The sequence below is a fragment of the Dasypus novemcinctus genome, chromosome 12, assembly GCF_030445035.2.
Source record: "Dasypus novemcinctus isolate mDasNov1 chromosome 12, mDasNov1.1.hap2, whole genome shotgun sequence".
Classification (NCBI taxonomy): domain Eukaryota; kingdom Metazoa; phylum Chordata; class Mammalia; order Cingulata; family Dasypodidae; genus Dasypus; species Dasypus novemcinctus.
Genome location: NC_080684.1, coordinates 85,972,662 through 85,998,930, shown reverse-complemented (window position 1 = coordinate 85,998,930; position 26,269 = coordinate 85,972,662). Strand labels below are relative to the sequence as shown.

Here is a 26,269-nt window from a genome sequence, read left to right as displayed (position 1 = left end):
TCTCCCCTGTACATTTAACACTTCTTACCATAATAACTTTGTTGTTTGATAGTTTACATGTGTGTGTCCCCCACTAGACACGCTGGGAATTGTGGCCAGGACCAGTTCATTTTAGAATAACTGACACCAAGCAATATGCCAGACACCAGACACTAAGTTCATATTTAATTAATAAATGAGTGGAGGTATTTAGGTTTTGGTACATTTTGCCCAAGGTCTCCTTTTTCAAACAATTATGCTTAGGAAGGGGACAGAAATGAACCCATGCAGCACCTCCTCTTTGTGCTGTAAAAAGCACGATTTCCCAATGACTGTAAATACAGAAAAGGCTTTATGCACAAAAATATCCTTGACATTATAGCACAATCTGTGGCATAGCCTCGATGCGGACGCCGGTCCCGGGCAGCTTTCGCAACAATCGGGACGGGACCCCGACCCTCCAGAGCCCGACTGCGCAAACCGAGTCCGCGGAGCGCCGCCCAGCCCGCGGAGCCCGTGCGCACGCGCGCACGCGGGGCGCGCCTCGCCTCCATCTGCACCTCCGCCCGGCAGGTGGCGCTGCCGGCCCGCCGCCGGCGCCGCCGCCGCCTCTCGCCGGGTCAGACCCTGGCGGCGCCCGCCGCCTCGCGGGCCGCGGGTCCGCCTCCGCGCGCCGAGGGCGTGGGCTCCGGGCTCCCGGAAGCGGCGGCCGCGGCGCGGAGCCCAGCGGGCGTGGGGCCCCGGAGCGGCAATGCGCGGCAGCGGGAGGCCGTGAGCTGAGCGCGGCGGCCCGGCGGGGACCGCTGAATGGCGGCTCGTTGAGGCGCCGGGTCTGGCTCCTCCGGGCGTGGCGTGGCGTGGCGTGGCGGCGGCCGGGGTGATGCTGCTCAAGCTCCTCCAGAGACAGACCTATACCTGCCTGTCCCACAGGTATGGGCTCTACGTCTGTTTCGTGGGCGTGGTGGTCACCATCGTCTCCGCCTTCCAGTTCGGAGAGGTGAGTAGCCGCGCCGACCCCGGCCGGGGCGCCCTTCCCGGGACCCGACGACCCCCCGGCGCCGCGGCCCCTGCCCTCGCCGTGTCACGTCGCGCCCCCGGGCCGGCGCGCCTGCTCTTCGCCCCCGCGTCCTCCCGGCAGCCCCCGGGACACCTGTCCTTCACCCGGAGGCGCCAAGAACTCGAATCTCCTCCCAGGGCTCCGGTTTCGCCATCTGGGGGCGAGATCCCGTCCTCCCGACGGTTTGGGGAGATAGGCGCTGCTTCTCTCGCTTCCCCTGCAGTCCAGGTGCCTACTGCAAGGTCTCCCTGTCTTTTGAGTTTCCCCTAAGGCCTGTCCTTCCCCCACGAAGACCCCTCCCGGGACCTCGAGTTTGAGTCATTTCGTATTCTTCCTAAGCTCTCCTGAATTCTTATTTATTCTCTGCCCTTTCTGCAGTCTCTCTCTCTCCTGTCACCCTTTCAATTATCAAAGGCACCTTATCTCCTTAATCCCGTTTCGTCCCGGATCTCAAAACTTTCCTCCCAGGGGCCTGTGTGTTGTGCCTTTAAATTCGCGGTGGGGAGAGTTTACCGACTCCAAATTCAAAGGACTGAAAGTATGAAAGAGGATTTTTGCACTTTCGTTCTGTTTTGGGCACCGTACACCACTTAGTCCGGAGAGGGTCTACTGACAGCCAAGCACACACTCGTGGAAGATCTCCTCACAGCTCCAAACCCTTTCCCCATCCCGAGATCAGCTGAGGCCAAGCTGTGCACAAGGTAAATTGTCTTGAACTTGAGCACCGGACCTCCTGGGAGCCAGCTCAAGCCCTTGCCTTGGGTCATGGACTATGCTAATAATTTTGATTCCAGATCCCACAAGCCCCGCCTTTCTTGATGTTCTCTTAGTTAATGTGCAGTAAAGTAAACTCTTCTCGGCTCAGGCCACAGGTTTGGGAGGTGGAAATTCCCTGGATTAGTAGATTGCATGTTAATCTGGATATACACTGTTAAGCATTTTCTAGAATGAAACAACCCATTGGTTTAGGTTTAGCTACATTATAAATGTGTGTATAGAGAATACAACCAAATCAGAACTGAAGGACTAAATATATGTGACTTTAGGAGAAAACCACCTAAAAAAATGTGTCTGCAGCAATTAGGAGAAAAGCTGTGATACCAAGAGAAAAAAAAAAGAAGCTTAATTTTCAAGATGCTTGAAATTAGTCTGTTTTGTTTTATTTTATTTGGTAGGAGGTAACAAAGATTTTTAAATGAACAGAATGTTTATAGAAATTACGTAGTATACATTTGTCTGAAGGTTGTACCCATGCTGGATTGTAACCTCTATAAGGGAAGGTTGCTCTCTTGTTTAACTACTGCAACCCTGGCCCAAGCACAGTGCTGTGTGTAGAGTAGGCAGTCTTAAATTGTTGTTGTTTTTAAATGAATAAATGAATTATATGCTACGATTTTCAAGTATGCACTTTTAGAAACTCCTGGTTCTAGGGCTAGGGAAAAATGTCTTGTAGGTAAGGATGGGAAAGGGCCCCAAACATGGAAGTGTGCAGTATGTGCTTAATAGTATGTATACCACTTGCTGTTGTCTCTGTTTCATGAGTTGCAACTTGATACAATGAATGTATCTATGCATAGGTAAGTGCCTTATTACTGTTAGATTTTTTGACCCTGATTAATTTTAAGTTAACTGGTTGTTAACTCCCACACAATGTGAAGGTGACTTAAAGGCATCAGTTGTTAAAAGTTTTTCATTCTGTATCAGGGGTTCTTAACAGGGGGTCTGTGAGCTTGAATTGAAATTCAAAAGAACGTTCTTGTGGGGATGTGCTGGTCTGGGTGTGATATATTTATTAAATAATACACAGTATAGTGTGAACTTAGTAAGAGTTCCATGGTTTTCATGTGACTGGCAAACGGGTCTGTGGAACAAAAAAGGTTAAGAACCCCTCATCTATGTCATTTTTCCTTTCGTTGAATGCTTGGTTATTTATTTGCTGTAAGAAAAACATTTGTCACTATCTTGAAGTGGGCCACAGATCTTAAAGTTTGGGGCAAAAAATGCCAACAAGGCAGCATGAGAAATGGAGGCAGCTGGCTCAGTACTTGGTTGATTTGTATAGCAGATTGGAAAAGAGCAGGGGTGGAGGAGATGAGGGGATGCAGCATTAGGCAGATCTGGGTTTGAATGTTGGCTCTGGCCCCGGAAATAAGGATCATGACAATAGCTTACACTTACCTAGTGCTTACCATATGCTAGGCACGCCATTAATTAAGTGCTTTACATTTATTGACTCACTTAATCCTCACAACATTACCGCTGTGAGGTGAGTAATATTATACCCATTTTATTGGTGATGAAACTGAAGTACAGATGTTAGGTCACTTGCACAAGTTAATCCAGCTAGTTCACGGCAAATCTGACTCCAGAGCTGTGCACTCGAGCACACCTATTTATTAATATGTTCTCTCAGAGAGCCCAGGCTGTCGTGAGTTGGGTAAGGGAAGTTAGTTAACCTCTCTGAACCTCAGCTTCCTCATGTTTCAAATGGAGGCAAGAATACCTTCCTTGCAGAGTTGAATGAGGATTGAATGATACTGCTGTGTATAGCACCTAACAGTTCCTGGCACAAAATAGGCCTTTAGTAAATGATAGTGGCTACTGCTACTATTATTATCACCATCAACTAATTTATGTCCTTAATTTTTATTTTGTAATATCCCCTCAAAACAGAATACTCCCCCCATACAGTTAATATTACCAATTTAATAAGTTTATTAATTGCAATGGATAAGAAAGACTAAGAAGATCACTGTTACTGTGAATTATTAATGTCTTTTTTAAACAAATCAACTTTATTGACACATTAATAAAGTGTATAGTTCATCCAAAGTGTAAAATCAGTGGTATTTGGTATAATCACATTGTTGTAAATTTATTCTCTTTCTGTCTAGGAGATATTGGTTACTGCCTTTTCATAAGCCATTTGTACTGTCATCCAAACTTTGAGGAAGAAAAGTGGAATTGAGGGAGGGAAATATTAAAAATATGTATATATATTCTCTCAAGTTGATGGAAGTGCTTTTTGGAGAGCTTTGGGAATTCTGGCCACGCAAAAGCAGAGGTGGATCTAAACATGACACTCCCACAGGGCACTCAGGATGGAGATTAAAGGCCACAAAAGTGAATTGCCTCAGGGTGAAAGGATCTCAGTTTGTAGTAGTCTCTCATCTGATAACTTTTTCTATGTTTCTGCCTTTCCTCTATGTGGTTCCTACTTGTAATTCTGAGAATCTCTCCAATACCATGTTAAACGAAAAGGCTGAGTGTCTAAAACACCGTTGTGAACTGTGTTTGGCAATGATTTTATGTGGTGCCACATAATGAAACTTTTTTCCTGTATTTATATTTGGCTTTTATAAATAGGAGGTGATTATTTAATTTTTGTTAGACTTAGCATAGGACTTTCTTTCTAATAAAACATTTTTGGCTACTTTAAGTTTATTTAAAGATAACTTGCGAAACCAGAATAAATGGAAAATATCTTATTCTTTGTTCAGTTAACAATAGAATTAGGACATTATGTTGACTGAAGCAACCCAGACACAAAAGGACAAATACTATATGATTGCGTTACTATGAACCAAATATATTGTATAACATATTGTATGATTAAAAAAAAATTTATATGTATAAAGGAAAGCAGATTTGGCCCAATGGATAGGGCGTCCTCCTACCACATGGGAGGTCCAAGGTTCAAACCCAGGGCTTCCTGACCCATGTGATGAGCTGGCCCATGTGCTGTGCTGATGTGTGCAGGGAGTGCCATGCCACGCGGGGGTGTCCCCCACGTAGGAGAGCCCCACTTGCAAGGAGTGCGCCTCATAAGGAGAGCTGCCCAGCACAAAAAAGTGCAGCCTGCCCAGGAATGGTGCTATACACATGGAGAGCTGATGCAACAAAACGAGACACAGATTCAGGATGCCGCTGACAAGAATACAGGCAGACACAGAAGAACACACAGTGAATGGACACAGCAGACAACTCGTGGGGGGAGGGAAGAGAAAAAAAATTTATATGTATCCAGTACATTTAAATGAGAAATGTATGTTTTTATTCAACTATGTTTTCTTTTTAGTTTTTGTTTGTTTTAATTATTAAATGTGCAAAATAAAGTTAGAAAAAAAAATAGAATTGCATAATACAAGATAAGCATAGATTTTAAAAACATCTATGCACTACTTTTTAGTAAAATATGCCTACATATACATGCCTATAGTTAGCTTTTCTATATATGTATGTATGCTTCTGGTAAACTGCATTTGGGGGAAATTCTCAGAAATTAATTCTAATATAAAAGTAGACTTGATTTCCAGATTGCTTTAACAGGTTGTGAAGAGAGTGACTTTTTAGAGATTATCTACCAATTTTCAAGTATATTAAAGTAAATCTCAGATTTTGCTAGAGTTGTGGGAAAGGAGGGTGATTCTTAAGCTTTCCCCTTTTCTTTCTTCTTTAATTTAGCAAGTATTTGTTGAATGCCTATGGAATGCCAGGTACTGGGGTCATGATACAAAGATGAAAAGACATGGACTCTGCCCTCAAGAAGCTTATAGTTTAGAGAATCAGATGACCACTTTCAGGTTAATAAGATAAAAACGCAGTGGAGGCAGAGATGACAGGAAATGGTGTTAAGTGTTGGTAATTGGGTTAGATCTAGAGCCCTAGGTTTAAAACAGAGGTCTTGAGTCCCTGATCTTTATTATGGTATTGTCCCCATGATAGTCTATGGATCTCTTCTTAGAATAATATTTTTAAATGCATAAAGTACGCAAGATTACCAAGGACAGCATTTATATTGAAATACAAGTATCAAAATACTGAAAGACAAAGTTGGCAGTATGGTATGGCACTTCATTATTAATACAAGATATGATCAATAACTGTCTTAGTTTTGAAGTAGTAATAAATGCGATATTTCAAGAGATCTGCAATGGCAGTATTTGTCATAAAAATATCTGTGATTTCTATCGGTAACATAGTATCCACAGACATATATTTTTTTCCTATCTAAGTCCACAAACCTCCTGAATTCTATCAGGGACCTTATGGGGGGGGAAGCTGTGGACTCCAGGTTAAGAATGCTTGGGTATGCTATTGCAGAGTGGTGAGTTTTAGATTCCTCATCTTTAAAATAAGGTTTGGGTTTAGGTCTTTTGTAGTCCTCTCCTAGTGTTCCACTGTATCTCAGATTTTGGGGCTATATTTGTTGCACTGTGGTAACAGTTGCTACGTTTCTTAGCTTAAGAGTAACTGTTGTCTTTGAGGATTTTAAGAATAATATTAAGATTGGAATGTCCATGTAGAGCTCTGTTTTTCAGGCTCTGGCCAACCACATTGCCCCCTGGGGATTCTAGGAGCTTGGGAATGAGTTAGCAGCCACCTATGGGGCACAGTAACCTGATGACCCATAATTCCACTGGCTGTGAAGCTATGACCTTGCCTTGCTGCAGTGTTCCCCGTCTCAGAGTGATTTTATTGGTGTTAGACCTGGACTGTGTAACATTATTTACAAATAGATGTGTTATGCTTACAAGCCTACCTCAGCGATATTGCAGGTTTGGTTCCAGACCATCACAATGAAGTACATATTGCAATAAAATGAGTCCATGTGAATTTTTCGGTTTCTCAGTGCAAGTAAAAGTTATGTTTACACTATATTGTAGTCTTTTAAGTGTCTTTAAAGACAAAATGTGTACATACCTTAATTAAAATGTAAAGTGACCCCTCTATGGGAGAAAATATTTGGAAGCTACATATTTGATAAGGGTTTGATTTCCATGTTATATAAAGAGAGCATACAATTCATCAATAGAAGAGCAAACAATTCAGTTTAAAAATGGGCAAAAGACTTGCCACAAAATAGCTCTCAATAAATTTAAGAAGATAGAAATTACACCATGAACCTTCTCTGATTATAATAGAATGAAGCTGGAAATAGACATGTCTCCAAAGAGGAAATACAAATGGTCAAAGAGCACATGAAAAAATGTTCAATATCACTAGCTATTAGGGAAATGCCAATCAAAATGACAAGGAGTTATCATCTCACACTACAAAGAATGACCATTATTAAAAAAGAAACAAAATAATGAGTTCTAGAGAGAATGTGGAGAAATAGGAACTCCTTCACTGTTGGTTGGATTGTAAAATGGTGCATCCTCTGTGGAAGATAGTTTGGCAGTTCCACAGGAAGTTAAATGTAGAATTGCCATATGATCCAATAATTCCTCTACTAGGAATATATGCAAAAGAACTGAAAACTGTAACACAAACTGACATTTGCACACTCATATTCATAGTAGCATTATTCACAATTGCCAGAAGATGGAAACAACCCAAATATCCATCAACCAATTAATGGATAAACAAAATGTGGTATATACATACAATAGAATACTGTGCTGCTAGTAAGAAGAAATGAAATTGGCATACATAAGATAACATGGGTGAATCTTGAAGATACTATGCTAAGTGAAATAAGCCAGACACAAAAGGACAAATATTGCATGGTCTCACTAATATGAACTAATATGAAGGATAAACGCCTGGAGTTTAAACCTAGGGTATAGGTGTTTAGGAGATAAGAGGAAGGCTATGAAGGAGTACTGATTCTTAATGTATGTGGAAGTTTTAATTAACTCGACTGTAAAAAATGGAAATGGATAAAGTTGATGGTAACACCTTATAGTGAGTAGCAGCTGGTTTATAAATGGGATTGTGGCTGAAAAGGGTAGTCTAGGGGTGTAAATATCAATTGAAAGAAAGCTAGAGAATAATCTAGGAACTGAATAATACAGTAAACCCAAAGGTGATTGAGAATTGTGGTTAATAGTACAAATGCAAGAATGTCCTTCTGTGAACTAGATTGTATATACATCACTATTGCATGGTGATTGTATATATATCACTATTGCATGGTGGTGGAAATGTTGAGAAACATGGGGAAAATATAATTAATGTACTCTATGGACTGTAGTTAACAATACTGTGTCAGTGCCACAGATGTACTATGTTAACAGACGGTATGGAAAAAATATGCCAAATGTATGCTTTGGACCATAGTTAGTGGTAACAGTCTGATGATATTATCTAATAATCTCTAACAAATGTTCCAAAATGATGTGGTGTATTGGTGAAGGGGGGTTGTATGGGAATTCCACACATGTGCACGACTGTTTTGTAAGTTCACAACTTCTGTAATAATTTTTAAAAATGTAGTAGAGGCACAAAGTGAGCATATGCTATTGGAAACAGACAGGAAATGAGCACGTGTTGTTAGAAACAAGGTGCCAGTATACTTGCTGGGTTGCCACAGACCTTCAGTTTGCAAAGGATTGCAATATCTGCCAAGCCTAATAGAGCGAAGTGCAATAAAATGAGATATGCCTATATTAATTTCTCTTTGTAAGTTTCCGTTTGTTTCACATTAAAGAAGTGAACTGATTAAGACCACTGATGCTTTTTGTTTATTCCATTGTAATATTAAGCTTTATTTTTAAAGAAGTTTTAGATTTACATTTACAGAAAAATTATACCAAAAATATAGGGAATTCCCATTTTCATATCCCACCCCTATCCCCCACACGTTTCTTCTACTCCATAATTATTTGGGCTTGCCCTGAACAACTAACAAAATGATGATGATGGATAAGTCCCATACCATAATATAAGGAGTATCTCCAACTGCAGGCAAAATCATTCCTCCCATCTGCCCTATAATATCTAAGTCCACTCTCACCCCAAAGCAGCCAGAATGGACATTATCCCAAATCCCTCAAGACTGAGGAATGAACAGTCATAAGGGGCAAATGTAATTAACCACAGACTAAAGTAGATTTATTGTTATCATAGTTATTATCTTGTGTTAATAGAAGAATTTGGAACATTGATCATTTTTTTCCAATCAAATTTTTAATAATAAAGATCTATTTTTTAACGTGGCCGAATATTCTTGGCTACGTCCAGATTTAGGAAAAAATTCATCTAGCCCAACAGTACAACCATTCAGCTTTGTATAGACATTCCTTAGATAACAGAAAATACATTTGAGCACAAATTTAAAAAATATTTAGAGAAAATCTCTAAACATCATTTTATTTCTGCAAAACAGACACATCTTATACTGATTAAGTGAAGCTTTTTACAGAAATACTTTTCTAGGAAAATATTCACAACTTATACTTCCATCAGCATTGTATCGAAATGTTTGCTTACTATTCGTCTGCTGATAAAAGAGCTCTATGTATTAACAGTCTATCCTGATTATGTAGAAAATGGTATGTTATTTTGATAATTTGCATTTTTAAAATAATTGGTGAGGATTTTTTTTATTAACCAATTTGCCTTGTGTCTTAGAACATTTTTCTGTTTAGATATGATTGTTTTTCTCTTTATGTTAAGCTTTATGTATTAAATTATTTATGGAAGTGCTACTGTTTGTTTTCTTTAAATTTTTTTTAAATTTTTTAATGTATAGGAGTAAGCTGTTAAAATATTCCTACTCTGTAAAGTTTACATGGATAATTTAATAAACTCTACATTTATGTTTTATGAATTTTCTATATGCTATTTTTCAAAATTTAAAAATAGGCTAAAAAAAGGTAAATTAAGGGAAGTGGACTTGGCTTGGCTCAATAGATAGAGCGTCCGCCTGCCACATGGGAGGTTCATGATTCAAACCCAGGGCCTCCTTAACCTGTGTGGAGCTGGCCCATGCGCAGCGCTGATTGCACAAGGAGTGCTGTGCCATGCAGGAGTGTCCCCCATATAGGGGAGCCCCACGTTCAAGGAGTGTGCCCCTTAAGGAGAGCCGCACACCAGGCTGCCCAGGAGTGGAGCCGCACACATGGAGAGCTGACGCAGCAAGATGGCGCAACAAAAAGAGACACATATTCCCAGTGCTGCTGACAAGAATAGAAGCGGACACAGGAAAACACACAGCCCATGGACACAGAGACCAGACAACTAGGGTGGGGCGGGGGGGAGGGGAAGGGGAGAGAAATTAAAAAAGTAAATTAGGTTTGAATATTGCTCTTTCTAGTTCTTATAACTAAGCTTAAATTGTCACACGGAACTCACTTTCAACTCTTGGTCTCCATTCTCTATCTCAGCTCTTTTTCACATGGCCCTTATACCTGTTTTTTTTTAAAGTGTTTTTTGTTTTTTTTTTAAGTGGAGGAGGGTTGTAGGAAAGAAATGTTTCTACACTTTTATGTTTCTACTTACAGGCATTGACCTTGAGAAAATAAGTATTCACAGAAAGCACCCAATGGCCACTGTTCAAGGATGTTCATGGAGACAGTTATAGGGACGAAATAGAAATATGCATATATTTTTCACAGATTGGGATCAGATGGAGAGTTTTGATGCTTTTTTTTTTTACAGGTCATTAATTTTGTTAGAGTTTATTTCTTTCAGGCAATAGCCTACTTTTTTTTTTTTTAAGAAGCTTTAGATTACATAAATGTTACATCAGATTGATGTATTTTTAATTTTTTTCCCCACTTAATGTTTTATTAAGTACTTTATCCTTTGACTAGTTTGTATACTCCACAAAGAAAAAACTTTGACTTTGTCTGTTTGGCCAGTGCTGGGTCTTGACTATTTTTAATTTTTATTTTTTACTTATTTTTTTAATTTTTACTTTTAAAATTTCTCTCCCCTTTCCCCCTTCTCCCCCTCCCCCAGTTATCTGCTCTCTGTGCCCATTTGCTGTATGTTCTTCTGTGTCTACTTGCATCTCAGTGACACCGGTAAATCTGGTCTCTTTGTTGCGTCATCTTGCTGCATCAGCTGTCCGTGTGTGTGATGCCACTCATGGGCAGGCTGAGCATTTTTCTCACAGGGCGGCTCTCCTTGTGGGGCACACTCCTTGCATGTGGGGCTCCCCTGTGCAGGGGTACCCCTGCATGACACGGCGCTCCTTGCATGTGGCAGCATTGCACATGGGCCAGCTCACCACATGGGCCAGGAGACTCTGGGTTCGAACCCTGGACCTCGTATATGGTAGGTGGATGCTCTATCAGTTGAGACACGTCCACTTCCCAGATTCATTTTTTTAAAAAGCAGTTTTATTCATACACCATTTAGTCCATTCAAAGTATACAATCATTTGCTCTCAAGATAATCAGAGTTTTGCTTTCACCACCACAGTCAATTTTAGAACATTTAAATAGTATTAAAAAACATGACTTTTAATAGCTTCATAATGTTTCCTTCTATGAATGTACATATAATTGATTTACTCAATACCCTATTTTTAAAAATTTAAATCATTTCAGCTGTTATTTTCATAAATGGGCATTTCTGTAAGTCATATTATACAGAAGTCTTTGGATACTTCTTGATTGATTTTCTTGGTATATAGTTCTGGAAGTAGAATTACCTGGAGCACAGGACATGGACAGATTTTTAGCCCTTGATGCATATTGCTAATTGCCCCTCATGAAAGTTGTACTTTGTGGTAATTTTTAAAAAGATAATATTCTTTTCACCTAACTTAGGGCTTTACAGCATTTCAAACTCACATAAAAGAGGATGAGTCTTGGTGCATTTCAAGACTATGTAGGTAAATGTGCATAATAAAAGTCACTTTTTTGTTGAAGTAAGTGCAGTAAGGGTCGCCAGCAGACATTGTGTGCAACATTTAATTCTATTACACTCAACTTTTTATGGCAGTTGGGTTTTGTCAAAACAAAATAAAAGTAACCTTAATTTGAGTAGTTTTAGCTTCTGGTTTGCTAATTATAATAGAAATATATACCAGATTCATCCACCTTTTTGTCCTGTTTTAAAATATATATATTTTAAAGATTTATTTTTTATTTCCCTCTGCCCCCCCCGCCCCCAATTGTTTTGCACTGGCTATCTACTCTCTGTGTCCATTTGCTGTGTGTTCTTCTATGTCTGCTTGTCTTCTTTAGCCAGCACTGGGTGTACCACCTCAGCTCCCTGGTCTGCTGTGACTCTTATTGTTGCTTCTCTATGTCTCTTTTTGTTGCATCATCTTGCTGTGGCAGCTCTTTGCATGGGCCAGCACTCCTGCGTGGGCCAGCAGTCCACACAGGTCAGCTCTCTGCTTGGGCCAGCTCACGGTGCAGGCCAGCTCGCCACGCGGGCTAGCTTCCCTTCACCAGCAGGCCCCAGGAATCAAACCCTGGGTCTCCTATATGGTAGATGGGAGCCCAATCACTTGAGCCACATACACTTCCCCTACATGTTATATTTTAATTGTTATTTGTTTCATATCTGTAGCCCCAGTAGAAGAGACCCTGGAGGGACTGAATAAGTCCAATTTTATTTTATAATATTAGTACCTTATACTTCCTCTAGTACTTTGTCATAGAGTATTTGGATAAATACCAGCTCACTTGATTTTTTTTTGTAGCAACCCTATAGAATAAGGGTATTATTTTTATTTCAATTTTACAGTTGAAGCTGAGAGTTTTGTCATTTGCCTAAAATCACAGAACTAGGGTTTAGCTCTGGGTCTTTTGACTCATACTCAGTGTCTTTTGAATATTTACTTAATCATTGAGGTTTGAATGGCCCCAGCACTGTCCAATGGGATTTTCTGTAATGATGGAAATGTTGTATAATTCCATGCTGACCAATATGGTAGTCACTTACTAGATGTGACTTTTGAGTGTTTGAGCTAATGAGGTACTTAATTTTTTTTTCTTTTATTTGGTTTTAGCATGTCTAGTGGCTGCCATATTGGACAGTGCAGCTGTAAACTCACAGATAGCGTAACTGGCCAGGTATTATAGGAAGGACTCAAACAGTGGTTGCAGAGAAGGATGCTGATTTAAGAGTCTTCCTCTAGAATTCTGTGATTATAAACTCTGGACAGTAAAACAAGCAAGCCCAGGTATACCCAGAATGTCAGTTTGAATATATATATTTAAAATTCATTAATAATAGTTTACCAATATGAATATCTAAAATAATATTGAATTATTTAATACATACTATTACAATAGTTATACAGTTAATAGAGAAGGAGAAGTATGAATGCTGTGGAAAAACATTCTTTTGTTATACATTAACACCAATAGTAAATCTTTCTCAAATTATTTTTAAGAGAAAATACCAGACAAGTTAAAAGCTAAAACTTTTGCTTAAAAAACTTGCACGTACTGGACATTGTGTGTCCTGTCGTGACCCATCGGCTGGACTAGGGGAGAGTGGGACACTGTGGACCACTGTCCATGTGCTGCAGCAGTTCTCCAGAATGTATTCGCCGGGTGCAGTGGATGTGCCGCAATGATGGAAGAGTTTGTTGATGTGGGAGGGGTGGCGTGGGTGGGGTGGGGGTTATATGGGGACCTCATATTTTTTGAATGTAACATTTAAAAGAAAATAAAGAAAAAAATGAAAAAAAAACCCAACAACAAACCTGCATGTACAGGTTAAGCTTAGAATGTCACAAACCAAGTAAAAATCAGCAAAGTAAAATGAGGACAGGTTTTAAGCTTCTCAGGCTCAGGCATACTAATTATATAAAATAAACTATACCAAGGCATTTTATCAGAATAAAGCATTAAATTGTACTTAGTAGACATATTCATTAGCATTTATTTTAATTACTTCATTATAGGTTGATTGACTTTAATCTATTTGGATAATGAATAATCTGAATGTAATGCCAACTAAATGGAAAGTAAAGAAAGCAAACATTCCTAGCCATTTTTTGTATAAATATGGATTATACCATTTAATATATACCCAAGGCCGTACTTTTTTTTTTGGTAGGCTTCTATTACAGATTCTCTTCATGTAAGATCATAAAACACAATACATTGTGATGAACCAAATTTAAAAATTACATGCAGCAGCCCATGTAATCACAAACAGTTCCCAGTGAAGAAAAAAATAGCCAAATATGGTTTCTAGGGCTCACTATGTGAGTAGAATAATTGGGTACAAGCGACTCAAACAGATTGAAAATAGGAAAAAGTCATGCTCAGCAATCACTCAAGGTCATTTTGATAGTTTAGGCTGCCTAGTAACCCGGCAAAAATTCAAAGTGATTATGGAAGATTTCATTATCCAGTACTCACATGCAGTTCTGGAACTTTAATAATATCAAGTGTTTCTATAAGTTATAGAAAATACTGTTTTGAAAAGAACTACAGGAAAAATTGTATGCTTTATTCATATGTATCAGTAAAATTGATCTGTTATTTAAAAAGTACAGGTGAAAATCTCAACACCAAATACTTTTGTTGCAATGAAAATTTTATAGAAATTATGCATTTGAAAAAGTTAAAGTCAATTTATAATTGTTCACAGTGCTAAAATTATAGGTGGTTTTCCTCACATTTTATGCCATGTTTTCGTGTATATCAAAAGATGCATTCATATTATGAGACAGATCCTTTAACTTCAAAAATATTTGATACAAATGCCTCCGAATTTTTTTGTTGAATGTAAGACATATGGAAAGAATCTTGTTTTGCAATTCCTTTTATCCCTCTAAACACACTGCTTTACTAACAGGACATGTGCAGTAAGTATGTCCTGCATAGGGTAAGGAATTTCTAGTCAACTGAATGTTCCACATGCCCATTTGTTTCCATGCCAGGCAAAGCAGAGGAAAGAACAGTGAAGCCTTTTGCCCCTAATGGATTACTTATTTTTCCCCATAAAGTATGTATTCACTCACCCAATAGTGAAAAATAGATATATTAGGTGCTAGATCTTTGTACAAAGCAAAACTTCAGTCTGAAAACTAGAACTGCAAATAATTTAAAAATTTTCTAGTTTTAATTGTGTTACTCATAAAAACTCATGACTTTGGAGTATCTTCCTCATTTGAAACAGTTTTTCTTATCAAGTGAGTGGTTACTCCTAACATAAAGAACTAGTTATTTAAAATTGGATTTTGTCATTTTTATATCGTTCTTTGTTATTGCTCTTAGGGTTGAAAGCTAATTACATCTGATTTCAGTATTCTGTTGCAGAGTTTTGGAAGTAGCTCCTCAGAATGCTCTAACAGCTTGATGGCCTTGTCAGGATTTTTAGTATTTCTAAGTAGAGTTTCTAGTCTTAATTTCTTCTTATCTTCAAGAGGACTGCCAATTACGGTGAATTTAAATTTCTGATCAGCTGGCGCAGGTAGTACCTAATATGAACAGGCACTGTACAGCAACATTAAATGACTCTTGGCATTTCCCAGATCATCCAGAAACTTACTGACTACCTTATTGATAATCCTGGTGGCATGCTTCAGAGATTCTTGCTGCTGAGGGTTTGTTTCTATGGAAACTTCAACATGAGAGTCCTGGCAAATGATTTGCAGTTAGATTTAATTCTTCTCTCTCTGTGGCTCATCTGTCTGATGTCCTGGCCATTTTGGATACTGTGTATCATCTCCAAGAGGATTTCTTTCTCTTGCTCAGCAGCAGTTGCTGCTTTTCTCAAAGCTTCAGCCATGAGCTCCAGTTTGTCCAGGCTCTCTAGCAAGCGGCTGGAGCAGTAGTTCTCGGAGGAGGAGCTGCAGAAGCACCCTTGTAGGCTTTGCCTTGATCTGAGCCATCTGAGCCTCCAAGGGGGTATGGCCAAGGGGTCACTGGCCCCTGGCAGCTGTTGTTGCTGTTGTTGTTGCAGTCACCCAACAGAAACTTTTAAAGGAGGTGTTAACATTTACTTTGCAAGAGGGAAATTAAAAACTAAATGGTATAACCTGCTGAAAGATACACCTAAAATGAATGATAACCTTAACTTCCCATTGGTATTAAGACTGTTTTAATTTAAAAGTTCTTCAAGAAATTAAAAGCACCTTGAAGTTATGATACAAAAAAGCAATCCAAAAACTACTGTGGCCAAAAGGAGAACACTTATGATGTGGGAAGAACTCACTGCCCTGTGACCCTGACTTCCCCTTTGGCCCAACTGTCCAATGTCAATATTTTTTGAAGGTATCTTTGATGGTTCTTTCCCCCTCCCCCCTTCCCTTTTAGCTAAGTGTGATTTCTGGAAGGTTCTTTCCCCCCCCTTAGATATAATTTTCATATTGTAAAGGGTACTGTAAGGTTTAACATTTTAAATTCTGTCTTCTAGTACCATTTCTTTCTTTTTTGAGGATTGAACCCAGTACGTCACATGCGGGAGGCTGGTGCTCAACCCCTGAGCCACATTGGCTGCCCTGAGTTGGCTCCCTTGTCTGTTTTGCCAGTTGTTTGCTCATTGTCTGCTTGTTGTTTTTGCTTGTTTCCTCATTGTTTTTCACTCGTTGTCTGTTTTTGTGGTTTTTTTAAGGAGGCACCGGGAACCAAACCCGGGGCCTCCCACATGGGAGGCAGGTGCTCAACTGCTCGAGCAACATTCGTTCTCTATTTCATTATTGTATCCTCTATACCCCAAGTAGCAAACACATCCTTCCTTTCTCTACTCTTATTTCCTTAAAAATCTCATCTTCATAATCATTCTTTTTCCCTGGCAGTGTTTAATCTTTTTTTTTGACTGAGAGAATCCCTAATTATAAAAATAATCAGCAGAAGATGTCAACAGACATGTCACAAAAAAATATATAGCCAGTTAGTTCTTCTTTTTCTTAATTTTAAAAAATTTCCCCCCTCCCCGCCCCATTGTCTGCCCTCTGTGTCCATTTGCTATGTGTTCTTCTGTGTCTGCTTTGCATTCTTGTCAGCACCACTGGGTATCTGTGTCTTTTTTGTTATGTCATCTTGCTGCGTCAGCTCTCTGTGTGTATGGCCCCACTCCTGGGCAGGCTGTGCTTTTTTTGCGTGGGGTGGCTCTCCTTGCAGGGGCACTTCTTGCATGTGGGGCTCCCCTACGTGGGGGACACCTCTGCGTGGCACGGCATCCTTGCGCACATCAGCACTGCACGTGGGCCAGCTCACCACACGGGTCAGGAGGCCCTGGGTTTGAAGCCTGGACCCTCCATATGGTAGGTGGGCGCTCTATCCGTTGATGTAAAACCTCTTCCCTAGCCAGCAAGTTCTTGAAAACATTCACAACATGAACAGTCACCTGGGAAATGCAAATCAGAGTGCTGTGAGAAATTGCTATATATAGACTAAAATAGTTAAACTTTAAAATATAGTCCCAAGTATTGGCAAGGATATGGAACAAATAGAATGCTTCATCTATTTTAATCTGCACTCATTTAAAAGCTAGACAATAAGTATTCTTAAGTCATTACATAAAAAGAAATGATTAGTTCTTCACAGGGATGTCAGCTCCTTGAGGACAAAGCCCTGGTTTCCATTTTTTCTCCTTAGAAATATATTAAACAAATATAATGCCATGAAAGATTCAAAGAGGTTAGACACAGTAAAAAGAATACTTTTAGTTTAATTAGTGTTTGACCCAGTAATGGTAATGCTGGTTTGGATTGTTATCTTTATTTTATTTATTTATGTATTTATTTTTAATCCCCCACCTTGTGGCTTTTTGCTTGCTGTCTGCTTTCTGTATCCATTCGTTATGCGTTCTTCTGTGTCTGTATTTATTTTTATTTATCCCCCTCCCCCTTGCGGCCTGCTTGCTGTCTGGTCTCTGCGTCCATTCGCTGTGTATTCTGCGTTTTTGTTTTGTTTTTTTTCTCTTGTCTCCCTTTTTTTTGTTGTGTCACCTTGCTGAGTCAGCACTCCGTGGCACTTGCAGGCTGGGCGGCAATCCCCCAGTGCTTGCAGGCTGGGTACAGGTGAGCCTGCCTTCACAAGGTGGCAGATGGGAGCCCAACTGATTGAGCCATAGCTGCTTCCCCCATATTATCTTTAATTTATGTGAAGAGGGGGATTCAACCCAGTTTTAATATAATTTTTTGTTGGAGAAGTTGTAGGTTTACAGAAAGATCATGCAGAAAATACAGAGTTTCCTTATTATTAACATTTTGCATTGTGCGGTACAGTTATTGGAACTGATGGAAGACTTATAATTGTACTATTAACTATAGTTCATAATTTACATTAGGGTTCACTGTTTGTGTTGTATAGTCCTTTGCTGTATTTTTATTCTAGTAACATGTATACAACCTAGAATTACCCCCTTTGGGAAGCGGATGTGACTCAACAGATAGCGCTTCCGCCTACCATATAGGAAGGAGGTCTACGGGTTCGATACCCAGGGCCTCCTGGCTCGTGTGGTGAGCTGGGCCCACACACAGTGCTGCTGCGCCCAAGGAATGCCGGCCCACGCAGGGATGCCCCTGCGTAAGGGTGCCCCCCACGCAAGGAGTGGCCCCTGCACAAGGAGAGCCACCCTGCCCAAACCGCAGCCTGCCCAGGAGTGGTGCCACACACACACAGAGCTGACGCAGCAAGATAACGCAACAAAAAGAGACACAGATCTCCAGTGCTACCTGATGAGAATACAAGCAGATACAGAAGAACACAAAGCGAATGGACACAGCAGACAAGGGAGGGGGGGAGAAATAAATAAATCTTTAAAAAAAAATAAAATTACCCCCTTTAACCACATTCAAATATATAATTCAGTGCTGTTTATTACGTTCACAATGTTGACCATCTCCAAAATCCATTACGAAAAATTTTCCATCACCCCAAGTGGAGACCGTACAATTTAAGCCTTAGCTCCCCATTCCCTGCCCCAATCCTGGCCCCTGATAACCTGTATACTAGTTTCTGACTATGAATTTGCTTATCCTAAGTATTTCATAATGGTGAGATCATACTATTTTTTGTCCTTTGTGTCTGGCTTATTTCACACAACATGATGCCTTCAAGGTTCATGTTGTTAAATGGATCAGAACTTCATTTTTATAGCTGAATAGTATTCCATTGTATGTGTATACCACATTTTGTTTATCCACTCATTGGTTAATGGAACCTTTTCCACCTTTTGGCTATTGTGAGTAATGTCACTGTGAACATCAGTGTGCAAGTATCTGTTCTACTCCTGCTTTCACTTCTTTTGGGTATATGTAATACCTAGACGTGGGATTGCCAGATTGTCTGGTGAGTCTAGACTTAACATTTTGAGGAAGTATCTTCCATAGTGGCTGCATCATTTTATATTCTAACTACCAATGAACGAGTGTCCCTATTTCTCTACATCCTCTCCAACACTTGTTATTTTTCATTTTTTTAAGTAGTATCCATTCTAGTGGGTACGAAATGGTTTCTCATTGTGGTTTTGATTTGCATTTCCCTGATGGCTAATGATGTTGAGCATCTTTTCATGTGCTTTTGGGCCATTTGTATATCTTCTTTGGAGAAATGTCTATTCCTCAAGTCTTTGGCCCATTTTTAAAATTAGGTTATTTGTCTTTTTGTTGTTGAGTTAGGATTTCTTTTTCTTTTCTTTTTTTAATTTATTTAAAAGAAATAATTTGGTTGTACCTAAGATTGGCATTTATTCCCCCTTTGTCCCGCCACCAAATGGCTCCCGTGTCTGTTTGTCCTTTGTCTGCTCATTTTTCTGCTCGTCTGTCTGTATCTTCTTTAGGAGGCACTGGGAACTAAACCCGTGCATGTGGGAGGTGGGTGCCCAACTGCCTGAGCCACATCCACTCCCTAGGATTTCTTTTTGTATGTTCTAGATATTAAACCCTTATCAGATGTGTGGTTTTTTTTAAACAAATCAATTTTATTGATACATATCGATAAAACAAATTTATAACTCTAGATGGATTTATGGATATATGTTTTCCAAAGATTTTCTCCCATTCTGTAACATTTTTTTCTACTTTCATGATAATCTCTGATGCACATAATTTTAAAATTTTGATCAGGTCCCATTTATCAACCCAGTCTTAATAACCATTCACCTTCTAACGTGAAATGGGTTAATATTTTAATTTTTAAAACTCTGCTTTATTGCACTCATAAACCACTTTGTTTTGGGAAAACCAGCATCTTTAATCTGATATGATTAGAAAATGCTGCTAGTGATGAGCAGATTTGACATCCTGATTGTTATCAAAGGAAGAGTAGGGTTAGTAGAAAAGATAAAGCTTAGAATATCTTTTTATTAGCAAATTTTCACTGCTTGAAGATAGAATGTCTTGATAGCTTAAATTTTATAGGGCACTGTGCCACATTTCTGCTACACTGGAAAAACTGACAAGATCCAAGGGGACTTGTGCTTTTTATTGAGAGAGTGTTTTGTATGCTTATATGCCCAGGTCTGCTCTTGTCTTTTTATAACTCCATCCGTTAGACTTTCACTTGACCATCTGGGAATGAATCTGACAGCAGAAAGTTCTAGAGAGAAACTGTGGAGAGGCAAGCTGTTCCAAGGTGTTTACGTTGTAAAACTTGTAGCCTTATTTATTTACTCTGAAAAAGTTTATTGATTTTGTGGAAGGTACTATGCAAGGTTCTGGGAATGCAAATAAGAAAGTGAACAAATCCCTGGCCTTGACTGGCTCAAGAGGCGTATACAGACAGTTAAACAGGCAAATAATATTGCAGCCTTGTAAGTCTTATCTTTAGGAGACATATAAACAATTTGCAGGTAAGTATTCTTGTACAGCTGTATATGATTTGCATATCTCATTTACTCATCAAAAACAATCTTGTGGAACAGTGGTAATATCCTCATTCTGCAGAAGAAGAAATTGAGAATAGAGAAGTACCTTAGATTTATATTACTGTTAAGTGCCAGATTAAACGTATGTCTTCTGATTTTTAATCTTATGATCTTTCCACTGTATACCAGCTTTCTTTTTAATAATAATCTTCCCATCTTTCCTTAACTGGGAATTCCTCTGATATAAAGGATTATGGAGCTGCATCTCATTCACTGCCATTTTACCAAAGGCACACATTTGATCCTGTACTAGGATCTTAAAAAAATCTTAAAAGATTAAAAAAATATATATATCATCTGAAAATTTTACCATTTGTGTATACAAGCCATTTAAAGGATTACTAGACATTCTAAAAAATGCTGAGGAAAAATATATACAAAATAGGTGACCTGTCATCATTTATAAAACAGTTCTGAGGCATTGAATTAAGGGCATACACAAGATTCAGACTTGGCTGAATGACCGTATTCATAAATGTGTGCTTAACAAAGCTAGCTCTGTATAAATGTCAGCAGAGGCAGCCTAGTGAAACTGAGAACCTGGGCAAAGTTAAACAGGAACATAGGCTCTGGAGTCAGGCTGATTTCAAATCTCACCATGCCAATACTTGCATGTCCTGGGTTTTCTCTGTGTGAAATGAGCCATTGTATCATCTGCCTCACAGTTTGTACCTTGTCATGGGAATTCAATGTGATAAAGCTTGTCCATGCTAGGTGGAGCACCTTGTATGGCGGTGCTCAGTGATGTGTGTATGTCCCTTCTCCTTTGGGATCAACAATTTAAGACTGCCTTGGCTGCCATTTTGTAAAAATTGACCAACAATTGATCTCAATAATTAAAATGGATTCTTAGAAATGATAAACGTTTTAAAATAGAATAAACTTTCTTCAGATGATATTTATATTTGTTTATTAATAATACATTGTTTATGTGGTATTTCATACCTTGTTTAGTATTTTAGTAGTAATTTCATTGTATCTCACACTTTCCCACCAAGTACCCTTAATAACAGAAATTAGTAAATACTCTGAGAAGAATAGTGTAGAGAGGGGCACCTGGGGGGAATAGCTCAAAATGGCAAGTAGAAAATTCTTCTGAAGGCCAACATTGTATCAGTAAAAATCATGAATTCTGCATTTTTCTCTATAAGAATTTACATTTATATTTCTATCCATATGTTTTAAATGCCTTACTGTTATAAAAATGATAGTTCAGAGAGATATGCTTTGTTTATGTATGATTTCTAGTATCCCCAGCATGCTCTGTATACCCTTGATTCATCTACTTCATGTGAGAATCTCTGTCCTACTTTAGCAACATGACAAAGCAATGAGATACATATTTTACCCAATTTACAGATGAGGAAATTGAGGCCTGAATATTTGTAATCTGCCCAAAACTACACAGCTGTTACTTAGGAAAAATGGGAATTTCTCCCAGGAGGTGTCCCAAATTCCCAAATCCAGTCTTCCCTGATTTCACTCTTGCACCCAAATAATATTTATTAAAAAGATGGTGTTATAAGAAACCATGCTGGGTATGACTTAGATGATAAATAGAATTGTAATTAGTTATCTGCTGTCAGTCAGCTAAACTGGCTAACTTGGAGAGAAAGGAAATAAAAAGAAAGTTAAATGATGCAAGGCAAGAAGTGTCATGAGATGGGTAACTGATTTCCACGTAAGTGATAGAGATAAAAGTTACCCAGATTTCCGAGAAGAGAGCAGTTGCCTTGGACTGAAGAATGTGAAAGGCTTTGGAAAGGAGATTTGATTTTACAGTAATTAGTGTTTCTCTAATCTGTACCAGGGGTCTTTTGTTTATTGCTAATAATGGTTGTAAACAATATCTAATAGCAAGTGTATTACTTACCCAGGTTTGCTGGAACAAATGACTACAAACCTGGTAGCTTAAAACGAGAGAAGTTTATTTTTACCCTCTCGAGTCTGAAGTCAAGGTGATAGCAAGGCTAAGCTCTGGAAGCTCCAAGGGAAGACCTTTCCTTGCCTCTTCCTGATTTCTGGTGGCTCCTGGCAGTCCTTGGTGTTCTTGGCTGATAGCTGCCGTCATTCCAATCTTTGCCCCCATCTTCATATGGCCTTCTTCCCTCTCAGTCTGTGTGTCCTCTCCTGTTCTTTTAAGGATACCATTTAGGGCCCACCCTAATCCAATATAACTCCAGCTTAACTAATTACAACTGCAAAGACCTTATTTCCAAATAATGACCAAATAATGGACCCATTTTGGGGTTCCAGGTGGACATAAATTTTGGGGAACACTATTTTAACCCAACACAGCAAATCTCAATTTTTTTGTTTTTGACTTTTTTGATTTTTGAAAGGTATTTATATTTTTTATGGCTTACTTGTAATAAAAATTTTGATAATTGCTCATTCAGATTCTGTTCTTTATCATTTGCTAGTATTAAAAACATGATCTGACACTAACCCTTAGATGACTTTTGTTTTCACCAGGCTAAATTATATACTGATGTGATGGTCTAATTTTTTTCTTCCTATCAGTATACTCTCTCTGCTCCATTTTAATTGTTCATTCATTTTAAAAGAGTTTGGCAAGATTTTCATAGTGGGGTCTAGTTGGTGGTTGGATTAAGCAGAAAAGGATATGGTTATTACAGAAGAAACTCGAGTTCAAATGGTGATGGGATCAAAACAAGGGAGAAAATACCCGGAGGAAGGCTGGGAACAGGAAGATGCAGTTATCTTTGTGGTGTTGGCGTGTAGGCTTGGAGAGGAACTCCTCTAGTTGTGTAATTTTAGGAGGGGAAGGGATTTCAGAGGCCATTTGTTCAGACCCCTTCATTTTACAGATGATGAAATAGCCCAAACAGACTAAGTGACAGGGCTGGGATGAAAAATGTGTCCCCTGAAAAACGTGTCCAGCACTCTTAACCACCCCCTCAAGATCTAAGTGCGCATAATGTTAGACTAGTTAAAATGTTTCTAAGTATGCAGGAGAGGGATCCTTTGCTGTTGTTTTTGTTGTTTTGACTAATAGCATCTATTTTGGAAATGGTGAGATTAATTTGATGAAGAAAGGCACATTGTGTCAACATATAGCATGCCAGCATTTCTCAACCATTTATGAAGTGTGTTGCTTTCTCCCCATCTTTGGAATACTTCACCAGCCAGGAAGAATTTTATTGAGCTTTATTTTCTGTGGTTGGTTTTACAAAAATTATAGATGTGCTAATTGTCTTTTTTTGTCCTTTTGCAAACTACACAGGGTGTTGATGGCAAGTCACTTCTATACAGGCATCCCTTGTTTTATTGTGCTTTGTTTCATTGCACTTCACAGTTACTGCATTTTTTAAATAAACTGAAGGTCAAGCAAGTGTGTGGCGCCATGCTTCCAACAGCATGTGCTCAATTTGTGTCTCTGTCACATTTTGGTAATTCTTGGAATATTTCATCCTTTTTCATTATTGTATCACTGATCTGTGATCCGTGATCATTTTTTTTAAATCCCCCCCCCTCTCCCTGAGATGGCTCCCTTGTCTGTTTGCTCATTGTCTGCTTTTGGTCTGCTCTTGTTTTTTGCACATTGTCTGCTCATTGTTAGTTTTTTCTTTTAGGAGGCACCAAAACCTGAACCAGGGACCTCCCATGTGGTAGGCAGGTACCCAAGGGGTTGAGTCACATCTGCTTACCAATCAGTGATCTTTGATGTTACTATTGTAGTTGTTTTGGGGTGCCTCAATGCATCCAAATATGACAGTGAACTTAATTGATAAGTGTTGTGTGTGTTCTGACTGCTCTACCGACCAGCCGTTCCCCTGTCTCTCTCTCCTCGGGCTTCACTATTCCCTGAAACACAATAATATTGAAATTAAACCAATTAATAACCCTACAGTGGTCACTAAGTTTTCAAGTGACAGGAAAGTTCACACATTTCTCACTTTAAACCAAAAGCTAGAAATGATTCGGCTTAGTGAAGAAGTCATGTTGAAAGCTGAGATAGGCTGAAAACTAGGCGTCTTGCTCCAAAGTTAGTCAAGTTGTGAATGCAAATGCAATTAGAAGTGCTACTCCAGTGAACTCATGAATGATAGAAAAGTGAGGCAGCCTTATTTCTAATATGGAAAAAGTTTCATTGGTCTATATAGAAAATCAAACCAGCCATAATATTCCCTAAGCCAAAGCCTAATCCAGAGCAAGGCTCTGACATTCTTCAATTCTGTGAAGGCTGGGAGGTGAGGAAGCTGCAGAAGAAAAGTTTGAAGATAGCAGAGATTGTTGGTTCATGAGGTTTAAGGAAAGAATCTGTCTCCATTACATAAAAGTTCAAGAAGCAGCAGCAAGTGCTGATTTAGAAGCTGCAGCAGGCTATCCAGAAGATCTAACTAAGATCATTGATGAAGGTGGCTACATTAAACGACAAATTTTCAATGTAGATGAAACAGTCTTCTTTTGGAAGAAGATGCCATCTAGACTTTGATAGCTAGAAAGGAGAAGTGAATGCCTAGCTTCAAATCTTCAAAGGACAGACTGACGCTCTTATTAGGGGCTGATGTAACTGATGCCTTTCATTTACAGCCAAAACTTATTTACCATTCCAAAAATCCTAGAACCCTTAAAAATTGTGGTAAATCTACTCTACCCATTCTCTATAAATGGAACAGCAAAGCCTGGATAACAGCACACACTCTTGAGACCTGCTCAGGAAAAAGATTCCTTTCAAAATACTGCTGCTCATTGACAATACAACTGAGCACCTAAGAACTCTGATGGAGATGTATGATGAGATTTATGTTGTTTTCATGTCTGTTAAATAACATCCATTCTGCAGTCCATGGATCAAGGAGTCATTTCAATTTTCAAGTCTTATTATTTAAGAAATATATTTTATAAGGCTGTAACTGCCATAGATATTGATTCCTCTGATGTATCTGGGCAAAGTAGATTGAAAATCTTCTGGAAAGGTTTCACCACTCTAGATGCCATTAAGAACATTTGTGATTCATGGGAGGAGGTCAAAATATCAACGTGAACAGAACCTTGAAAGATTTGGAATCTAGCCATCATGGATGACTTTGAGGGGTTCAAGACTTCCATGGAGGAGGCAACATCAGATGTGTTGAAAATAGCAAGAGAACTGGAATTAGAAGTGGAGCCTGAAGGTGTGACTGAATTGCTATAATTTCACAATGAAACTCTAATGGAAGAGGAGTTGCTTGTTACAGATGAGGAAAGAAAGAGGTTTCTTGAGACAGAAGAAGATGATGATGATGATGATGTGCACATTGTTGAAATGACAAAGGATTTAGAGTATTATACTACCTTAGTCGTAAAAGCAGTGGCAGGGATTGAGAGGATTGATTCCAATTTTGAAAGACGTTCTATGGTAAAATGCTACCAAACAGCATCTTTTGCTACAGAGAAATCTTTCATGAAAATACAAGTCAATAGATGTGGCAAACTTAATTGTTTTCTTATTTTAAGAAATTGCCACAGTTGCCCCAGCTTTCAATAACTATCACCCTGATTATTTAGCAGCCACCAACATCAAGTCAAGACCCTTCACCAGAAAAAGATTATAACTCTATGGCTCAGATTATGGCTAGCATTTTCTTTTTTTAGCATTAAAGTATTTTTTTTAACAAATCAGTTTTATTGGTACATATTAATTCAGCATACAATTCATCCAGAGTGTACAGTCATTGGTATTTGGTATAATAACATAGTTGT

The 26,269-nt window shown here is 39.0% G+C and overlaps 1 protein-coding gene and 1 pseudogene across 2 annotated transcripts in view; one reads left to right on the top strand and one right to left on the bottom strand.

The window, feature by feature from the left end:
* Positions 1 to 601: 601 nt before the first annotated feature.
* GNPTAB (N-acetylglucosamine-1-phosphate transferase subunits alpha and beta) overlaps positions 602 to 26,269 on the top strand; it is an 86,526-nt gene continuing 60,858 nt past the window's right edge. Inside the window, exon 1 of one of the 2 annotated variants that reach the window (XM_004446821.5) lies at positions 602 to 976. In XM_004446821.5, coding sequence (XP_004446878.2) covers positions 860 to 976 — 117 coding nt within the window. In that variant the 5' untranslated portion in view covers positions 602 to 859. The remainder of the gene's footprint in view (positions 977 to 26,269) is intronic. The other variant, XM_023585891.2, reaches the window with a different exon arrangement.
* On the bottom strand, positions 14,971 to 22,649 carry LOC139440207 (BAG family molecular chaperone regulator 2 pseudogene; annotated as a pseudogene).